General features: G+C 37.8%; 1 protein-coding gene across 2 annotated transcripts; it reads right to left on the bottom strand.

Moving 5' to 3' along the window:
- Positions 1-11,012: 11,012 nt before the first annotated feature.
- ESM1 (endothelial cell-specific molecule 1) lies at positions 11,013-19,150 on the bottom strand. 2 transcript variants are annotated; one of them, XM_011999528.1, is made up of 3 exons: positions 18,425-19,150; positions 15,226-15,375; positions 11,013-12,591 (listed from the first exon to the last, which is right to left on the bottom strand). In XM_011999528.1, exons 1-3 carry the CDS (start codon positions 18,861-18,863, stop codon positions 12,488-12,490), a joined length of 693 nt encoding a protein of 230 aa, XP_011854918.1. In that variant the 5' UTR covers positions 18,864-19,150; the 3' UTR covers positions 11,013-12,487. The 2 variants fall into 2 exon arrangements, with proteins under 2 accessions (XP_011854918.1, XP_011854919.1); XM_011999529.1 differs by lacking the exon at positions 15,226-15,375.
- Positions 19,151-20,768: the final 1,618 nt, after the last annotated feature.

Raw genomic sequence — 20,768 nt, 5'->3', positions numbered from 1 at the left:
CTACATATGGTGGGGTTACGCCTCAATAAACCCATTGTAAGTTGAAAATATCATAAGTTGAAAATGCATTTAGTGCATCTAACCTGCTGAACATCACAGCTTGGTCTGGCCTACCATAAATGTGCTCACAACACTTACGTTAGAGCAAAATCATCTATACAAAGCCCATTTCATAATAAAGTGTTGAATGTCTTATGAAATGTATTGGTTACTGTACCGAAAGCAGGAAACAGAATGGCTGTATGAGTATTCAAAATATGGTTTCTACTGCATGGGTATTGCTTTCACAAGTTTGTAAAGTCAAAAAATCGTAAGTGGAACCATTGTAAGTCAAGAACCATCTGTATAACAGTCTCCCTATCAACTACAGTATTCCTCTGAAAATGGATTATTAATCTTGCTTGAATAGGAACAAAATAGATAAACATAGCTAATTCCTTCTTTTTACTGCCTGGAAAGTAATTGCACATAAAAGAAGACAGACATTGACTAGATGTGGTACTTTACAAGTGACAATGATCACAGGGTTAAAAAGAGCCTTGCATCTACCTGGGAACTCCTCCCCAGCATCCCTGACATATTATGTCACCTGGGGTTGGACACCTCTAACCATTGCCTTTACTTGCTGCAGGAGTCGGAGCCAGTCTTGACATGGTCCTCCTGGGCACTGCTTCACTTCCACCTGCAAAAGCAGGTGTTCTAGCACCTTAATGAGGCAGACCTCGGCCTTTCCCATTGCTTCTGGGTGTCACCACTCCCATGCAGACTGAGAGATGGGGACGCAGTGTATGTAGGGCCTCCTTCAAACTATAGGACATGGAGCAAGGGGGTAGCACCATTCCAAGCATATTTCCTAAGAGTAGCAGCTTTTCAAAGTTTTTCACAGGTGTTATATTGACATAATTATTGTAAAGACAAGGAGGAAAAGGAAGCAACATTGAATGGGTGAACAAATGGGTATCAATGATCATTTTCTAACATTTAGTTTGACTCAATTTCAGAAAGAGAGAAAAGTTTCAAAAATAGGAAAAAAAGACCCATATACCCTTTGTAAGGATTATTTAAATCTTAATGCTTTATCACCTTTACTTTATCAATCTCTCCCTCAATATGTATATATTTATATTATATGTTTTCTGTCCTGTTTGAGCATAAGCTGCAGCCATTCAGGTGGGTTTGACAGGAAGAGAGTTTTTAAAACATACTTCAAGAGAAAGAAGAGAAAATCATTGATACTAAATAAGTCTTTGCCTTAAAGCAATTGTGAATAATAATGCTTTTGTCTTTGACACCCAATAAATCATTTAAGTTTAAAAAATCACTGGTCAGATGCTGAGACAAGTAAAGGGGAGCTGAAGGATGACTGCTTCCCCCACCCATTCCTCGATGGCCCAGCCCTTCCCTGACACTGGTTCCATCTATGCCCCCGGCTCCATCCATTAAGGAGCTTCATCCAACTCCAAAGACACTTGAGAAACACACTGGTGCTTCTTCCAAAAGCGCCATTGATGCAAGTGACTTCAGGTGGGCCCCTATTTCCTAACTCCGCAAAACCACAGGGCAAGTTTCTGGGTCCCCCAGGGCACTCCTTCCTGCCTAAATTCTACTCCTAATTATCATCTTATATATACATGATGGGGTTCAGGGCATGCCACCCCAAAATATGACTGTAGGAGACCAGAATATGTCACCCTAAACATGCCTCTTTGGCACAAGGATTATTTTGAGCTGGTTATTTTGGAAAACAGCCGACACAGGAGTAGGCTATGAAAAGTTATCCTATTTTTATAAGAGAAATTTACGTCTATAAGGAAAGTCTGCATTTTGGGGAGCATCTTTCTGTCTCTGTGCCAGGAAGAGAAATATGGCTAAATCACCAGAGACTCATAATCAACGGAGAAGGTATCAATTTACATATGCAAAACAGGCCCTCATTTTACAGTGCTTTTCCTGGCCATCTCATCTTCACCGGGTCTTTCCCCATACTCTTCTTTCCTTGTTTCAGCAAATGACGGTATTTCCGCCTGAAGTCTAAGACACCTCTTTGAGATCTATTCTAAAAATGTACTCATTTTTCTGGGTTATCTCTCATGTATACATGTTATTAAACTGCTATTTTTCTGTTATTGATCTGTCCTTTGTCACAGAGAGTCCCAGTCAAGAACTACACGGGGTAGACAGAAAATTATTTTTCCTCCCCTACATACATCTTGGTTTTCACCAAAACAGTACTGCCCAAGTTAATGAACATCTCATTGGCTAGACAGCACTCTAAGTGGTTTTGACTATATCCAAAAATGAAATCCGTCTACAAGGAAGAATATTTGTCACAGTTGAGCTATTCACTAAAATGGGCCACCAGGCCTGAGGTTAACCCAAAGAAGAGCTTCAAAGAGCCTTGGAGCCATGGAGCAGCACTGGAATACAAACAAAGCAACTGTAGTTCTTTATCTCAGCGGCAACAATCTGTCAAAAATACCTATTAGCTCTGCCACCTGCATCTCCCATGCTGCCCTGTACTCGCCAAACCAGTTGATTCAACAGGTGTTTTTTTTTTGTTATTTTTTTTCCATTTTGGGAGGCATCCCATACCTTCCAATAAATTACATTGTTGTTGAAGTTAGTCAGAGTTTTTTCACTCTTTTGCTTTGTTTTACTTGCATCCAAAGAACCATAAACTACCACACATGATTAAACTATGCACCTTTGCCTTTCAGTATTCATTGTTCTGTCTCTACAGCTATTCCAGTTTTCTGTGTTCCATCTCCACAGCTTCCCCACAGGGCTTCTTAAAAATGGAACCATAACTTTTCATCTTCTCACTCTCCTTCCATTGACGTAGTGCAGAATCAACGTTCCTCCGCCAAGACTGTCTGACTAACTGTTCATCGGTAAAAGATTAAATAGCCCTGAACTAGACTCACTCGGCTGTCTCCTAAATTTTAAAACTGGATATTGCTTTTATATCAATCTATTGTAAACAGAGTCCATTTTCAAATTCCTCTCGTTTCTATAAGCCATGAAACAACTTCATGAAATGGTATTCAAAGTCTACTTCTCTCCGGTCTCAGATCTGTCAGCAGCTCTGATGCATTAAATAACTGGAAAGTCAACCACGATCCCGGATTCCCTAGGTTGTTTTCAAACCAAGAACTTTACTGGTGCCAAGACTAGCAGGAGTTCCTGAACTGGCCAACATTCCTTGAATTTCCTTTGAGAGGTAAAAAAAAAAATAAAAGGGTAGCTTAAAATGCATTATATAAGAAGGAAAGGTATGAGCAAGTTAAGGGGAAACTACAAAGGAAGCGGGCCAAGTCCCAAAATAAAAGGCAGGAATAGAAGACTAAAAATAACACACAGGGAAGTGTGCCACATCTGTAGGGGTCCCTTGCATTCTCCTGAAGCATTGTGCTTTTTTTTTTTTTTTTTCTCAAGAGCATGCTAATAATTGTGTGGAGATGTAAATAGAACACTATTATTTGTTCTTTAAAAATAGTCACTTCTCTTGTAGAATTGTGAGAGTTTCAAACGATATTAATTGAATTTCACTCATTGCAATTTTCTTTTTATGGATATCTTCAAGTTTGCTAAGAAGTTAGTAGATCTTTTTCAATCTCTTTATCTAGTCATCTTGAATAGAAAATGTAAAATATTTTAAGTATTTCAGTCTTGTGGCAAATTATTGGACACTTAAAATACAAAAAAAATGAGATTGGTTTTTATAATAACACAAATTATCTGCCATCTATGGAAAGCTTAAGATATGGCAGACACAGTGTTAGAATTCACTGGCATACCTAGAACATGTGCAAAGATTCTTACAACTTTTCACATGAGCCATTACCCACACTTCACACACAAGACACTGAGAGGCATTGTGGTTGAATAACCCATCTGAGGCCAATAGCTACTGAGTAGTGCAGTGAGTGAGTCCTGCTTCCCTCTGACTCAAAAACACTAGAGTCCTTGTCCTTCCGCAGTACTTTAAGATGATCAAAAAATATTTTTTTAAACAGGCTAATTACGTATACTTAGCTCAGAGCCATCATTAGGATATCCGTTGCTCTCTTAGTCGGTTTTGCTTACTTTGGAAAACTTACAATTGGATTTATATTTAAATTCCACAGATCTCACAGCTAACATAGATACCATTCCTCCTGGGTATAAGGTTCATCTTCCACCACTTAATCAACTATTGGATTATTATGACAATTATTTTTCTCCCTCAGGAGAAATATGTTACGACAGATTTTAAGAAAATGAGAACTTCATATAGTGGGAACTGTCTAGGAGAGGTCATTCACGATGTGTGTTTAATAATTGCTTCCAAGTTGTTAATTCCTGTTTTCTCTAGACACAACAGAAACAGGAAATATTTACCAACTTCACAGGTGTCAGGAAATACTTTTAAAACTGGTAGCCTGGGTCACCCGCTGAAGCAGATAGCTCTTCTGCGCGTAGGTGCAGAAGGTACATTGTAATTTAAAATTTGGTCCAGAGAATCTAAGGATTCACAGGCATTGCTTCTGTTGAACCAAGGATATGTTCCAGAAGACAGTTGCAGTGTATGCACATGTGCTTTGCAGCCTTTCTAGCATTTACTAGAAAACTAGAATTCTCTACATTTACTTAATTTGAAGCTCTATTTCCATATCTAACAATGTGCCAAGAAGAAAAAATACATCTCAAAACTACTGAAATATAGGATCATGTTCTTAAGTCACTTTTTGTGTAGCAAACCACTGATTTGTTTTCATGTTGCAACCTACATTTTCAAAAATGGACAGAGCTTTTTTTTTCCCAATTATAAAAGTAACTGCAAATTTTCAGAAAACGGCTAAAAATATAAAGAATAAAATGAGCTCCATTTTTTTCCTAATTATAAAATAACTGCAAAAATTTCAGAAAACAGCTAAAAATATAAAGAATAAAATAAGTGTCATTGATAACACCTTGATTTATATCCATTTAAATATTTTTTCACAAAAATAAGATTATTCATATGGCATTGTACCTTACCTTTTTTGCTTAATGTAAGTAGAAGTGCTTTTAGGCAAACTTCACTTAATCATCTCACTGAAATCACCATCTATGTCCATTCTCTCCCCCAAAACACACAAGTATCGACATACACGGAGTACACTGAAGGACGAGGCTGGCAGCAGCACTCCCCAACCCCGCCCCACCTGGGATGTACCTGTTCCTTGCACTACCATTGTTGAATTAAAAATATACCAAGAGATGTTTAGCTCCCACATATGAATGAGAACATGTGATATTTGTCTTTCGGTTCCTGACTTATTTCACTTAACATGGTGTCCTCCAGTTCCATCCATGTCGATGTTAACGACAGAATTCATTCTTTACATGGCTGAGTAGTATTCCATTATATATATATGTATACAATATATTCATTATATATTATATATCTCATGGTATGATATATCATTATATATCATCATATATACATTATATATTGTATATACACGTTATATATCATTATATAGCATCATATATATTATATATACACATTTATATATCACATTTTATTTATCCAATCATTCATTGATGGACACTTAGGTTAATTCCATATCTCTGCTGTTGTGAACAGTGCTGTAACAAACACTGGGATACAGGTATCCCATTGATACATTTTCCCTCGATTTCTTTTCCTTTGGATAAGTAAATACCCAGTAGTGGGACTGCTGGATCATATGGTAGTTCCATTTTCAGTTTTTTGAGAAATCTCCATGCTGTTTTCTGTAATGGCCATACAAATTTACATTCCTACCAACAGCCTTTAAAATTATATTAAGTTAAATAAACCAGGCACATAAAGACAAATATTGCATGTTCTGACTCATATGTGGGAGAAAAAAGAAAAAGAAAAAGCTCATCTCATGGAAGTAGAGAGTAGAATGAGAGACTGGGAAGGATTGGGAGCAAGTGGTAGGGACAAAGAATGAGGTCAGTTAACAGATACAAACATAGAGTTAGACAGAAGAAATAAGCCTTAATGTTGGATAGCAGAGTAGGATGACTGTAGTTAACAATAATGTATTGTATATTTCAAAATAGCTAGAAGAGAGGACTTGACATGTTCCCAACATATAAATATGATAAACACTCGGGATGGTGAATACCCTAAATACTGTGACTTGATCATTACACTTTCTACACATGTAGCAAAATATCACACGCACCCAACACTCAAGATGGTACCCTAAATTCCCTGACTTGATTGTTGCACTTTCTACTCATGTAGCAAAATATCACATGCACCCCATAGAAATGTACAAATACTATGTATCCATTAAAAAATTTTTAAAGCATACTGAGTCTGTTGCATTTATTCCCAAACCTGTTTGTGCAGTTATCTCTGTTATATAACTTAATTAAATATTACATCAGTAAGCTAGTAATGCAAGAGAATTGTTATTTCCATGAATATTAAGGTGAATGTTTTAGGGAAATCTGATAAAAGTATTACTTTAAAAGAAACAGCTGCTCTCAAATTAGGGGGAAGGGAGTCATGAAAATCTAGTAGTCCACACTCTGATTGTGGTGTAGTCAAGAAAGATGATGCACACTCCTTCTGGCAGCCACACTACCTGACCAATGACCAGAACTGAATATACGGTCTCTCTCTGCTTTGGAATTAACACATTGTACATCATCAGTAGTGATATATGCACCTCATCATTTTCAATGTCTAAATTATATTCAATTCTTGGCTATACTGTCTTTTTTTTAACCAATGCTGTATCAATGACCTTTTCAGATTATTTGCCAATAGCAATTTTTCAATACTATAAAAATGTTGTGACATTTATTGTATATACATTTATACACACTTTAACCAAGTATTTCCTTAGAATAAAATCATGGAAGTGGAATTTCTACACAAAAGAATGTATACTTTTTGGGCTGAGTGTAATGGCTCACACCTGTAATCCCAGCCCTTTGAAAAGCCAAGATAGGCAGATCACTGGAGGTCAGGAGTTCAAGATCAGCCTGGCCAATATGGCGAAACCCCATCTCTATAAAAATACAAAAACTAGCCAGACATGGTGGCACGTGCCTGTATTCCCAGCTACTTGGGAGACTGAGACGTGAGAATGTCTTAAACCCGGGAGATGGAGGTTGCAGTGAGCCGAGATCGTGCCACTGCACTCCAGCCTGGTTAATGGAGTGAGACTGTCTCAAAAAAAAAAAAAAAGAATGTATACTTTTTAAAGCCTAGATATGTATGTATATTTTAAAATATAGAGTACGTAAACTAAAAATATTTGATATTTTCATTTTTAAAAATTAAATGACTACACATGGGACGATGTTAATTAGTAGAGTTTTCACCACTATGCACAAGATTGTATCACTGAATTTATTTGGATCTAGGTGTTTCATCTGTAAAATAAAAGGTTTAGACTAGATTTCCTTGGGGCCTTCTTCAGGAGTCCAATAACAGACTACCATGCATGCCTATATTCTCTCAGGGGCTGGGAAGTGTATCAATGCATCTATTTTGTGAGTGTTATGTCTCAAAAGTTGATTTAAGTGGAATTTTATAAACTAATTCAAGTAAGCAAATCAAACTATATCATCACTACATAAAGTCTCTATCTTCATTTTGACTGGTGGTCCTGACCTTGGAATGGTGTCTCTCTAACCATGGGGGTGAGGCTTTGGGGTGAACAGAAAGAAACTCCTTTTGTAACTCTGTTTTCTCTTTAATTGCAAACTAAACCTTTGTCCTTCCCAGACAACCTTATGAAAAAGTGCTCACCTCCCATGCAGCATTCATACCCTTGTCTGCCTTTCACCCAATCTCCCCATGGACACTGCTCCACTGTGGTCACAAGGGCCTACCTAAGGACTCTGGTTCTGCCTTTTCTCTCCATGACACAGGACGCCATTCACTCTTCTTGAATGCTGTTTTTTTCTATGAGACTATATTACTTGATTACTTCCCAAGTCTCTGGTTCTTCTACTTCCATCCTCCTTTTGTGTTCTTCCTCTATTTGTCCCCACAAAGTTCCCACAGTTTAGCCGAAAGTTTCTCTGACTTCTCAGCAGCTTAAACAATTAAGAATCTTCAAACAGGCCAGACATAGTGGTTCATGCCTGCAATCCCAGTGCTTTGGGAGATGAGGCGAGGATCATTTGAAGCCAGGCATTCAAGACTAGCTGGGCAACATAATAAGACCCTGTCTCTACAAAAATAAAAATAAAAATTTAATCAGCTGGGTGTGGTGGTCTGTGCCTGTAGTCCTAGCTACTCAGGAGGCTGAGGGGGAAGGATCAGTTGAGCTCAGGAGTTTGAAGTTAGTGTGAGCTATTATTGTGCTACTGTACTCCAGCCTGGGCAACAGAGCAAGACCCTGCCCCCTTCTCCAAAATAAGAGTTTTCAAAAAAATTAAGTGTACCAGCTAGTTACGATATATTGCAATGCATTCTTTCATAAGGTCAACAATGATTAGTTTTGATCACCCCTTAGTTTATCTCCTTTCTAAACAAATCTAGATTTTCTTGTATCTCAAAGTATAAATCCCTAGACCAGCAGCATCTGCACCACCTGAGAACTTGTTAAAATGGAAAATGCTTGGACCCCACCTCAAACCTACTGAATCAGCAATACGTGTTTTAGCAGGGCTTTCAGGTGATTCTGATGCATGCTAAAGTTGGAGAACCACTACTCTATGTCAGGCACCCTTTTAATGCTAGGTCTCAGTTTAATGACTAGGATAACTGATGGGAAATCAGAAATAATCACTTCTCCCTCTAAATATCTGCGTGGTGTTGAATGACACCTATAGATCCTTTATGCCTAGGGAGACCAGGGTGAAAGAGGGAATAAAATGCAGGATGCAAGAGCAGTCCTCCCCAATTGCCTTTCACAGGAAATGACAACCTGGTCTGACTATAAGAATTACCTTACCCTTTTTGCTACCACTGGTGATATCCCCAATGCCTGAGGGAGAAGCACTTCCTGTCTTTGTTGCTTTGAACAATTCTATTTGTCAGATTCACTAACTTGTGTAGGCCCTCAACATTTTCAATCACCTCACAACCCAACAGGAAGGATAAGTATCTGGGCAGTCAGGGATCTGGCTGGCGAAAGGGGAGGAAAGGCTGTCTTCTTGAGCAGCTGCTGCTCTGGTGAAGACACAGGGCCTGTTATATGCTTTATTTATTCCATTCCTTCACTCATCCATCCTTTATTCATTCACTCATCCATCCATTCCTTTATTTATTCATTCATCCATCCTTCCACCAATCATCCCTTCAGTCATCCATTCATGCAATACTCATCCATCCATCCCTCTTCCTATCCATCCTTCCTACCTTCATCTATATACCTATCCACCCATTCATTCATCCAAGCATCCATTCATTCCAGAAATATTTATTGTGACTCAGCTTAGTTTCTTTCCAATATCAAATGAGATTGGGCCCATTGATCTATGGAATTTTCTTGTTTCCCAAGTGTTTTCTGGAATGGTCCATTGAAGTGTGGGAAGAAAATTTCAAAACTTCTATTTATATCTCTTATCTCTTCATTTTAAAAATGTCTAGTTTGAGTGTATGTTTTATAATGAACACAATATATTAATACGATAGTGTGTATATAGTTTGAAATTACATGCTCAAAAAAATTTTGCACTCGCAAAATATGCAGTCAGAGGTGTACAGATCCAAAGATTTTGGAGACCACTTCTATGAAGATTAGTTGTAAGACTGCAGAGCACTTTGGGATAGACAGGTCCTAGCTTTTGGGGTGAAAACCAGGAAGAACCCCCAGTACCATGAAGCTGGACAGCTAGAAAATATGCCTGCCACTCAGAGCAAGTGGGCCCACTTTCATCTGATTTTATTGCCCATGGTCACACAGGTGGTTACTGCAGAGCCCGAAACAGAGGCCAGTCCTGCTCCAGTCTAGCTCTTGTTCCACACTTCCTCAAAGAAGCATTTGGACTGTGGCCCGGGCTTCAAACCAAGAGGGCAGATCTCTAAATAACTTCACTCCCTGACAGAGTAGCCTCAAACTTTCTCGCACATAGGTGAAAGTAGAGATTTTCAGTTAATAAAAATGTAAATATCTGGCATTCATGTAACTTTGTGTCTCATTCACACCCAATTCCTACCATCTTACAAAATATATTAATTCGAGCAGACAGGATTTTTTCTTATATAGACATTTTTTTAGCATTTTTATCAATTCACCTAAAATGTTTTCATAATTTGCCCACAAGGCTGAATGAATGTATACTGTTCTTGAATACAATACTCAAGCTTCAAAGTTGTAAAATAATCTCTTCTTCCATAGGTACCGAAAGGTTTGTCTTTGGCTATGTTTTCTAAAAAGTAACCACCTTCAAAAATATTAGAAAATATATGAAAATAAAATGCTAGTATTAATTATGAGTGGGAGCATGAGTGAGAAACCTAAAATGATAAAAGTAAAAATTGTTCAATGTTTTTAGAGCTGTAATCTTCAGTCAAACAGCTAACAACTGATTGAGATTTAATTATAAGGGGTTTCCTCACAGAACATGGAGAGTGCAAAGGAGCACTCAGTAGCTGTTTAATGGCAAAGTTTCTACCATTGAAAATGTCAAAATCCAGGAAGAGAATATAAAACAAAGAAGAAAAAATACTCTAAGTCTAGGACCTCAAGAGCCATCCAGGTAGCAAAATAGAAATGGTTATTTAAGCCTTAGCTCTGCAGCTAACTAATGATGCCAACAGAAGTGTTTACCTTTTGTTGTTGTTTTGCAGAATGAGTTAATATATTGGGACCTACTTTTAGGAAGCTCTAAAAAATGAGTAGATCAAAAATGTGAGGCAGAGAAGCAAATATCCTGACCCCCAGTATCAATAGAAGAAGCTTATCCAGAGCAGAAAATTCTGTTGAAGAACTTGTCCTTTAATATGCATGAGAGTTCTTATTTATAGAACGAATTGTTAAAATAACTTAGCAATTTAACAAAATCACATATCAACACAGAGAAGCTGTATCTTGTTCTTTTTTATTGAACAATAATAAACTTGTCCTTTTAAAACAAAACCTAACAGCTCATGCAGCTTTACATTCAAAGGCCTTCCCACACACATTCACGATCTGTTGGCCAACTTCAAGAATAAAATACAGGTAAATACTGAAATCATTCTTAAATAAGTTCTTCACTTCAAATAAAATACTTCTGAAATATTTCCTAACAACATCTAGTACAATAGTCCTGTTTGTGCTAAGATTCTTTCAAATATACTCCTAATTCCACTTATCAACCAAGTTTAAAAGAAAAAAATATGAAAATAAACTATATTTTAAAGTTGACATGTTTTCTGCTGAAAATTGACTCTTCTTTTCCAAACCTCCTAAAAAGTTATTTTCTACTTTAAATTGAAAATTCACCTAAGTCATGGCACTTCTGTTTAAATAAAGACCCTCTGTTGCTCATTTTTTGACATTTTTGAAATCCAGAGTGACTCTATTTTTCTAGGTTTCTCTTACGCTTACTACGGTTATTATTACTATAATTACTGATAATAAATTTATCATGCCTCAGATGTTTGAAAATCTTATAGAGTCATAGCTTTATTCTAACCATTTTAAACAAATAATACTAGATTTCTTTCCTCAAGAGGATGATAAATATGGGTAGGGAGGATGACTTGCACTGACACATTTGTTTATAAAAATATATAAATATTTACCTTCATACACACACAAACCACCAGTGGGTAAAATACTTCTTAGGTTTATCTCTGACGTGGCATACGTTAAAGCCATTTGTGGAAGTATATGTGTTTCCTCTGCCCCAGAACCATCCTTCAGATACAGGTAACCTGGGAGCTACATCCGCAGCCTTTTGAAATTGCCCTCAATTCAAAGCTGTTTGTTACTCAAATTTCCATAAGCTTCAAACACTTTACTTCCTTCAGGGGTTTTCTGGTTGTTTTATTTTGACTTTTCCCAAAGTGAAAAAAAAAAAAAAAAGTACAATTAAATTCTACAGAAGCTACCTACCAAGGAAGGGCTAAATATTATACTTCCCACTCCCACCCCCTCCCCACCTTCTCCTGCTCTTAACTCTTCATTCCCTATCCCAACACTAATGTACATCAAAGTCAAAGAACTAATGGGCTCACTGTGGTCTTCAGCTTTGCCTAGCTTCCTCTTTGGTTGACCTGTCTCCATGTAAAATTACCTAAATTGCCTTTTTAGTTCTTCAGTTTACTATACACGCACATTTAACAAATCTATATGCATTCAAAAATTTAACAAATACATACAAGTGTTCAGTCATATGGATGTTACGGATTGTAAGTAGCCTACTTTTTGTTTTCTGGATCCACCATGCATCACATTTGGTCTTCAGAAATTACATGTCCTTATGCTATAATCTAGAAAGTTCCTAAAATGTTGGCTGTGTGTTGAACAATCACGAAAATAGAGCCTTCTCTCAGAAATCGCAGCCGGGATCAGCGTGGATTTAACCATTTCCTCATTATGGGAGACCTGGCAACGTTCTCTTTCACAGCTTCTTCTCTCACAACATTGCCGTCTCCAGATGTCATGTCATGCTCTGAAAGTAGACAGAATACAAATCATGTTCAAACGTCTACAGCTCAAAGACAGCACAGTTTTGCTTTATTTTGTTTTACATGGAATTTACAATGAAATCTTTAATCAATTTAAGATTCCATGCTAACTGTATTCACTGCTCTGTATCAGTGAGCACCTCTATATACAATAGCACCCCTTGAATTACTTCTCTTTGTATACCTATCATCACCTGACATTATCTTCTACATGTATTTGTCTCTTTTTCCCCTGTATTATCTCACTCCACCACTAGAATTCCAGTTTCACAAAGGTAGGGACTTCATTTTGCTCACTGCTATATCTCCAGCACTTAGGACAGTGCTTGCCACACAGTAGGCACTTAATAAATACTTATGGAATAGGCAAATGTTGTACAAACAGGTCTCAAGTTAGAGTCTTACACTAACTGGTATGAAAGACAGATTAACTTTTGCTGCATCTGGAAGGCAAAAGGCAGACCAATGGGTAGAACTTTCATAAAGACACTTCTCACTCTACGTATGAAAAAAGTTTATAATATTTGAAATTTGCTAAAATGAAATTTTCTACTTCTAGGAGTAGTGAGGTGTGCTTGCTTTGGCAGTGCACGTTCTGATATGGAACACTTTAAGAAGATTAGCGTGGCCCAGCAGACGACTGTATGTAAGTCCATGAAACATTCCAGATCTTGCTCCCCCAAGACACTCCTGCACAAAAAGTTACTTGTGAATTCCCAACTTGGGAAGCTCACTGCCAAAAAAAAAAAAACGCCAAGTGGAACGCTGGGGACAGGAAGCACATTTGACAAGAGTGCTGTAGCCAGCAGGTGGAAAGGTGGAGAAGACAAGCTCGTGCTCTGGGGGTCCTAGTGCTGGTGAAGCTTGCAGCCATTTAGCCTGCTCTCAAACGCTGGGCCCAAACAGGTTTGTGCAGAGGTGATGTGAGGCCTGTATCAGAAGTGAAGCCCAAGCCTTGTCCTGTAAACTCCAGCGCATGAACCTGGAAGTCTCATGTAGTCTCAAAGATACATGTAGACTACAGAGGCCCCTAGACACAAAGGACCTCTCCAAGAGGTCCTTAGGGTATTCTGCTCTCCATCCTGGACCCGACTAAGGTTTACCAAGATCATACTAATAATCATCTTTTGCTGGTTGCACCTTTAGCTAATGAAAGGAAATGCCCTAGGTCAGAAAAGAGAGAAAACTGACTGCTTTTTTCAAATATTTCTGATAAGAATCTCAGTGCCTAATTTTGATGTGGAAATATTTTTTTAATATTTTTGTAAAATTTTTTGTAATTTTGATGTGGAAATATTTTTGTAATTTTGATGTGGAAATATTTTGTAAGTATAATGTAAGTATTGTTACGGGGGCATCACCATACTTAAAACTAATAATTCACTTAAACACATAACATTTCCCCTTCATTGTAACATGTTTAGTTGATCCGTACATAAGAAGGAGGTAAAATTAGAAAACAAGTACCTTTGCCAAATAGTTTATATTTTATTAATTTGAAGTGCAAAAGACCAAAAACAGAAACTAAATAATAATGGACTTGAATTGTTATTATAGTTGTGGTGGGGAAAAAAAAGTTTATAGTGTGTTGATACTAGCAGTCTCTGTGACTACATGTTGGGCTTATTATTTATTTGTTTATTTTTTTATAATTTAAAATATAGTTTTTAACTGACAATAATTGTATATATTTGGGATACAATATGATTGATATATATTTCCACTGTGGAATGATGAAATCAAACTAAGTAGCATAACCATCACCTCACATACTTATTTTTTTGTAATGGTAACATTTAAAATTTATTCTTTTACCAATTTTGAAATATACAATAATTATTCATTTCAGTCACCATTCTGTGCAATGGAGGCCTAAACTTTAGTGATGCATGTTGCTTTAAATGAGCTACTTTCAGTTTAATGGAACTCTCCTGTACTAGCCATCTATTCAACAAAATAAACAAATATGTACATAGCACCATCTCATAGGTTGTGCATTTCTCACATTCTAACACCTGTATAAGAAATACACATGGACTAACAAGCACCACACGAATATTACTACAGTTTCATTCATTTCCAAAATTTCAATCACAGATACTATTTCTTATCCTCTCCAAAATCCATAAAAACACACACTTGGAATTATTCCATTTCAATGCTTTCAAATGTTCTATATTTTCTATCTTGGCTCTTAAAGCTTATCCAATAAATTCCTCACAGTACTTTTTCTATGTGAAGTTAGGAGATGAATAGTTTTGTCTAGTAAATATATAAAACAGATCACTGAAGAATTTAAAGAACTTTGTATAATATCTCAGTTGGTTATTTTTTATTACAGATTTTTGGTAATTAATCATATTTATCCTCCTATAAATCATATTTAAACTAGGTAAACTTTATGATAAATTATATATAAACCTCAAAATTATTGATGGGCTCTTTTTAGAAAACAGCAACAGCAACCAAACTCAGCTACCACCCACCGTTCCCCTGAGTAAAGCAAAGGAAATAAAATCATTCCAATCCACATCTTATTCTACTCACAGATATTTTCTAAGTTATTCACACTGAAATGAGGCTATTGTTCCAATGCTTATAGCAGAATCAGTGCTTACCTGTGAGAGAAAAAAATCTGTTGGAAGACTTGGTTACTGAATATTGGAAAAAGGGGAATTTCAGGCATTTTCCCGTCCCCCTGTCACAGATGCCCGACTGGCAGTTGCAGGTCTCTCTGCAGTCCATCCCGAAGGTGCCGTAGGGACAGTCTGGGGACAAACGAAAATTGGAGAGGGCGCTGCTTGTTGTAAATACGTCTCCATCCTAACAGCCCTGTGTGCATAGCCTTACAATTTGAACCAACCTCATGAAACTTGAATGTAAAATAAAATCCAATTCTCCAAACCCAGGATTTGAAAGTTGAAACTTTGAGTCATAAATATGAAATCACACATTAAGACCAGATAATGGATGCCTCAGGCTTAGTGGCTTAGCGTCATGATGTAAAGTTAAGTTGAAGACAGCTATACACAGCCAGTCTCCTTGGACCAGTCTTCATTCTGGTGATGTTCTGCTTAGATACCAATAAATTCTCACAGATGACCTCTGAAACAGCTCAGCGAAGGTGGGAAATTGAACAGACATATATGCATCAGCTCCTCAAGGAGTTTTAAAAATGTGATGCTATCTTTGAATCTACTGTATTCACAGACAATTTACTATTTTAAGTGAATAGGAAAGGTCTTCAAACTAACCAGTGAGAGAGCTATCATCCTAGCTCACCATTAAGCAATCAATCCTCCTTCTGCTCCAACCCCCATCAAGTTCCTTATTTGTCGAAACGGCATGTCATACAACTTGCCTGACTCCCTCAGTAGTTAAGAGGGCTCACTGGTAAAATCCTCTGCAAGGCTAACATGCAAGATGCTAAATGAGCAAGAAAGCTCGGGGCTTATACACCCTGAAGGTTTGTACACCTACCAAGGACTAGAAGCTTTTAGAGCTCCAGTGCTCACACTTATGCCAAAACATCCTACATTGAAATAAAGAGGGCAAAGTCATTTATTTAAAATGCATAAAATTATGCATTTTAGACTAACCAACCTTTAAAAGCCAGTAGACTAGATATAGAATATTCTCTTGTTGTGAAAATACCTTGTAAATGTACAATCACAGGTGGGTAAAGAACAAATTGTGAGCCATCTGAGTCTCTAGCAGTCAGTACTCCACTGACTGACCAAGTAGATCATCAATGAGATATCTTTTTTTTAAAGAGATCTAAGAGTGCTCTTTTCAATATGGTTCAGATCACAGAGGAACCTGGTTTTGAACACTGTTCTCTTTGCCGGGAAGAAGAGATCTTAAAAAGGGATCCTGAAAAGGCCTCTTCCAGAAAAGCACACAGGATTGGGATTTGACTGTGTCTGCAGTGATACTGAAAACTAAAACTGTAGCCAAATTCCCAGAGATACTTTTAATGTATCCCCTGATATACTGAACAGTGCTGGGCAGATAGTAAGTGTTCATTAAATATGTGTTGGCTGCTGATTGTTAATCCAGGCAAGATGTTCACAGACATCTGAATATTTAGAAGACATTTGGATATGCAGCTGAAGTTTACAGTTTTCATGTGGATGTTCTTTTAAAAAGCTGAAGAAGGGAGATGGTGGCAAAATGTATTATCTCCATCTCGAGTTATTAAGGCTCACAAAGTCTCCTATTTCCAGCAGAGAGAAAAATGTTTAAAACTAGATTCATCAGCAACCTGAAGAAAGCCAAAAAGAGCGATCTTAAATATCTTTTTAGTATCTTGATCATTCAGTAGAATACTACAGTGCTAAAGACTCCAGATGCCACACAGCTTGTTTCTTTGCCCATATGTAATGTACATTTACCATCACATGTACAAAGGCATATTATGCCAGGAGAAAAAGCAATCCACTGCATATACATGCTATATCATAAGTATGATTGTGTTAACCACTTCCTCCCTAATTTCCTTATGTGAAGTACTGTTTTCTTAGTCAATAAGCCCCATAATTTACAAAATATATGGATCCTATTCAGTTGAAAGAAACATGCATATGTGTTCACCAAACAAAATATTTCCTCAATATTCTATTTCTGATTGTATATAAACAAAAATAAACTGAGCAAAAAATAAAACTCTCCTAATACTTTAAGAATTTGTTTTTTAATTTTGTATGTCTTGCAAACTAAAAGATGATTAATTTACACATTATATGTCTAAGAAGTAGGAGAATTAATGAAATTAGCACAATACTGGATAAATATCATTCATAAAAATGTATTAAATACATAAAACATAATAATTATTTAGAAATTTCTCAGTCCTTTCTATAATTTTGAAAGCTTCCTTGTATTATACAACTGATGGATGGGGTTATAGCATGTGTTGCTTCTTAATAATAGCTCTTCATAATAAGATCATGAGATATCTATAGGTAGAGTATTTTTAAATCATCATTCTTTTTATTCTAAACATTTTTAAAATGTTAAATATTTTAAACTACAGTTACTATGTTTAAAATAATTTCTACAAATACTTAACTACATTATTTAGCTAAAATTTCAACCTAACGAAGTTTTTCTTTAAGTGTACTAGTGGTCAAGCTCATTCTTCACAGACTTCCAGTTTTTATTTTTCTTTATTGTTATTTTTCCTTGTCTTAACACCATCTGTTATTTTTCCAGATGACCAAAACCTTTATAAAGTCAGATGAGGTTTGTTTTATGTTTCAGGGGACCCTCTTTGAAGAATGAGTTATTTTGTTAGATGACTTAAGCTCACTCTATTCCATAAAGTGCATTTGTGTTTATCAGAAATATTTGATCTTGAGAGTAGCCCTCCATCCTGTGGACCCTTTCAAGATCAAAGAATCACTAAATCTGGGGGCTAGAAGCCATTCCAAGAGGTTATCTAGTGCAGACCTTTGTAATCGCTGCCTCGCAGAGGAGAGAGCACCTAAGCCATCCTTAACAGATTACCTGTCAAGTTTCTAAAGTTTTCCAGAAAAGGAGCTAATGAAATCTTCCATTGCAACTTTCTTTTTGCGATCTCCTAAGGCAATGAGTAAAATGCCACATTTCTTTCTGTGCCTTCCTGCACACTGGTTTCAGTTGCTACTTGCAGCTATCCTTCTGTCTCTACCCTTGACAATACCTGCGTAGTGCCTTGTCAAGAATCCACCTGCCTTTTCCCTCTTACTCTTGAGGAGCAAAGCCACCTCACTTCCCAAGCTGGCTAAAAGCTCTCAGCGTGCCCCAGGAGGGGAGAGGTAAGGGATCACTCTTTACCTTTGCAGATACCAAACTCTTCACCAAAAGGATCCTCCCCATTAGAAGGCTGACACCTCAGCCCCGGGCCACACTTCATGCCATCCATGCCTGAGACTGTGCGGTAGCAAGTTTCTCCCCGCCCTGCAGCGCACACCCGGCAGCAGCCACAGTCGTCGAGCACTGTCCTCCTGCAGCGCGGGCTGCTTTTGCACTCACTGCTGTCACAGTGTTGAGGGCAATCCACCGCATAATTATTGCTCCAGGCGGCCACCAGGTGTGCAGGCACGAGGAGCGTCGTCAGCAGCAAGATGCTCTTCATGTTTCCAAGCTGCCTCCGGCTGGGCTCCCCTGTCATGGTCTTTGCTGGTGGGAAGCAGCCGTCCAAACTGGTAGCTGAGCCTCTGCCTACACGTTTATGAGTTTTATACACTGGGTTGCCCGCATGCTTTCCCGTCATCAATTTCCTTAACCCAGCAGCAGCGCTGTCCTCCTGCCAGGCTCTCTTGTTTTAGTTTATGAAATCCAGGATGAAGGCTGGATTAACACGCTGCTGCCATCCAGGAATTGAAAAGCCCAAGCTGATGTCATCTGTTATGTTTAGATGGTTGTTTTGCATGAGGACTGAAAAACTCACTCACATCCGTCTCAAGGGCCCAAGGACGTCTGTGAAGGAGGGATAAAGAAGGTCGCACACCCTCCTTCAGGACGGGAATTGTTCTGACCCTGGCATATCACTTGAGGTGTAGCTTTGTCTCACAGCCTCTGTAGTCAGGAGGAAAATGATATCAACATGAATCATCAGGACCGAAGAAGCTTCTTCAAAAAAAATAATAAACATTTGGTATTTCCCCTCAATAAATAGCCATGAGATCATTTGAAAGAAGAAAGGGTTATATTGTGTCTTTTCAATACTTAGAAGAAAGAAAATATTTTGATAGAGATATTTTTTAAGACCCTCTCTTCCTTCCTCTCACCCGTCTCCTCAAATGTTATTTCTAAAGCAATTCATGTCACATATATCGAAGTCTATTGTAGATGTAGCTGTGCTTCCAGTAAAATGTGGAACTGCCTCTGAGAATTTCTTTTAAAATCAATACAAAAAGCCACAAGAGAGGTAAGATTCTTTTGGCACTGCTTCTGGGTTACTAAATTCTGGAAAAACTTATCAGTTGGACTTTTCTGGTCCAAAACTTCCTCAGGGGAAGGCTCATCCATCACTAAGTCTGCTTGTCCAATGATCGAGAGTCTACCCAGAGCTCTTCCCCTCACCTCCTGGCATCTATCATAGCCCTCGCTAAAAACTGCCAAGCATGGCAGCCAGCCCAAGGCAACAAGTGGCTCAGCAGGAAAATCAGAACACAGCCCCCAAGAGGCAAGTCACAGGGAAGGGAAACATTACCCCTCAGGAAACAAGGTCTGCATGCTACAGAGGGTCACCGTGCCTAGGTCCCTCTGGGAAAACTGAGTAGCCCTCTTAAAATATCAACTGTGCCAGGGCCTTATTAAGCAAGGTTAAAGAGGAGAGAGAGGAGTTCTTACACCAACCACATGCGGAATTCCATGCCCCCCCTCACTTGTCAAAAGAGATATAGACTCACTGTCACTTAATAAATAACAACCCAGTAAAATGGGTGATTCTTGGTCTGTCACAAATGAACTGTGAGAAATTCACAGGATTTCTCTTGGCTTCAGCTTCCTCTTTTGAGAATTGATAGTGTTAGGCTGCCTGACCTCTAAAATTCTTGTTTCCCCTAGAAGATGAGGCATAGTGGGCATTGGATGTAACTTGATGATTGACTTTTGCAATTTTAGGGGGATACAGGGAGCAAATTCAGAATACAGAGAATTGAGGCAGTAGGAAATGAAAGCAAGAGTTTTAGCTTCCAAATTTTCCAAATTTTTCATGACAATCCAATTTGAAATACGCTAACTTTATCTCCCCAGAAGCACTTAACTTAGCAGGTGGCACACTCTGATGTTTTCAATAATGGGTAATATTTGTTAATAGCTTAAATATTTTACATGCATTAACTCATTTGCTCCTCATTACAATATTATGAAGTGGCTGCTATTATCACACTTATTTTTTAAAAGAAGAAACTGAGTCAGAAAGAGGTTAATTTGCCCAAGGTCCCTATATTGAAGGGATGTTAGTCTAATGTCAGAGCCACATATTCTATTGCTTATTACAATACATGATTATGATTTCATGGCCAATAGTTTCAATGGCCTAGGTCGCAATTTAGGCTGACCCTGGAAAATGTTCCTTGCTACTGAACACCACTTTCTAAGGGGTAGTTAACTGAAATAGTGATTAATAATAATATCTAACGCTTGCAGAGATCTGACTGTGTGCCAGATG

The sequence above is a fragment of the Mandrillus leucophaeus genome, unplaced genomic scaffold (assembly GCF_000951045.1).
Source record: "Mandrillus leucophaeus isolate KB7577 unplaced genomic scaffold, Mleu.le_1.0 Scaffold597, whole genome shotgun sequence".
In the NCBI taxonomy this organism is placed as follows: Eukaryota; Metazoa; Chordata; class Mammalia; order Primates; family Cercopithecidae; genus Mandrillus; species Mandrillus leucophaeus.
This window is presented reverse-complemented; position numbering and strand designations above follow the sequence as displayed.

Coding starts and splice junctions, on each gene's coding strand:
- ESM1 (XM_011999528.1), bottom strand. CDS start 18,863: ATGACGGGAAAGCATGCGGGCAACCCAGTGTATAAAACTCATAAACGT. Junction 15,376..18,424: donor AGAGTTTGGTATCTGCAAAG/GTAAAGAGTGAT, acceptor GTTTGTCCCCAG/ACTGTCCCTACGGCACCTTC. Junction 12,592..15,225: donor CAGATTTTTTTCTCTCACAG/GTAAGCACTGAT, acceptor GTCTACTTTCAG/AGCATGACATGACATCTGGA.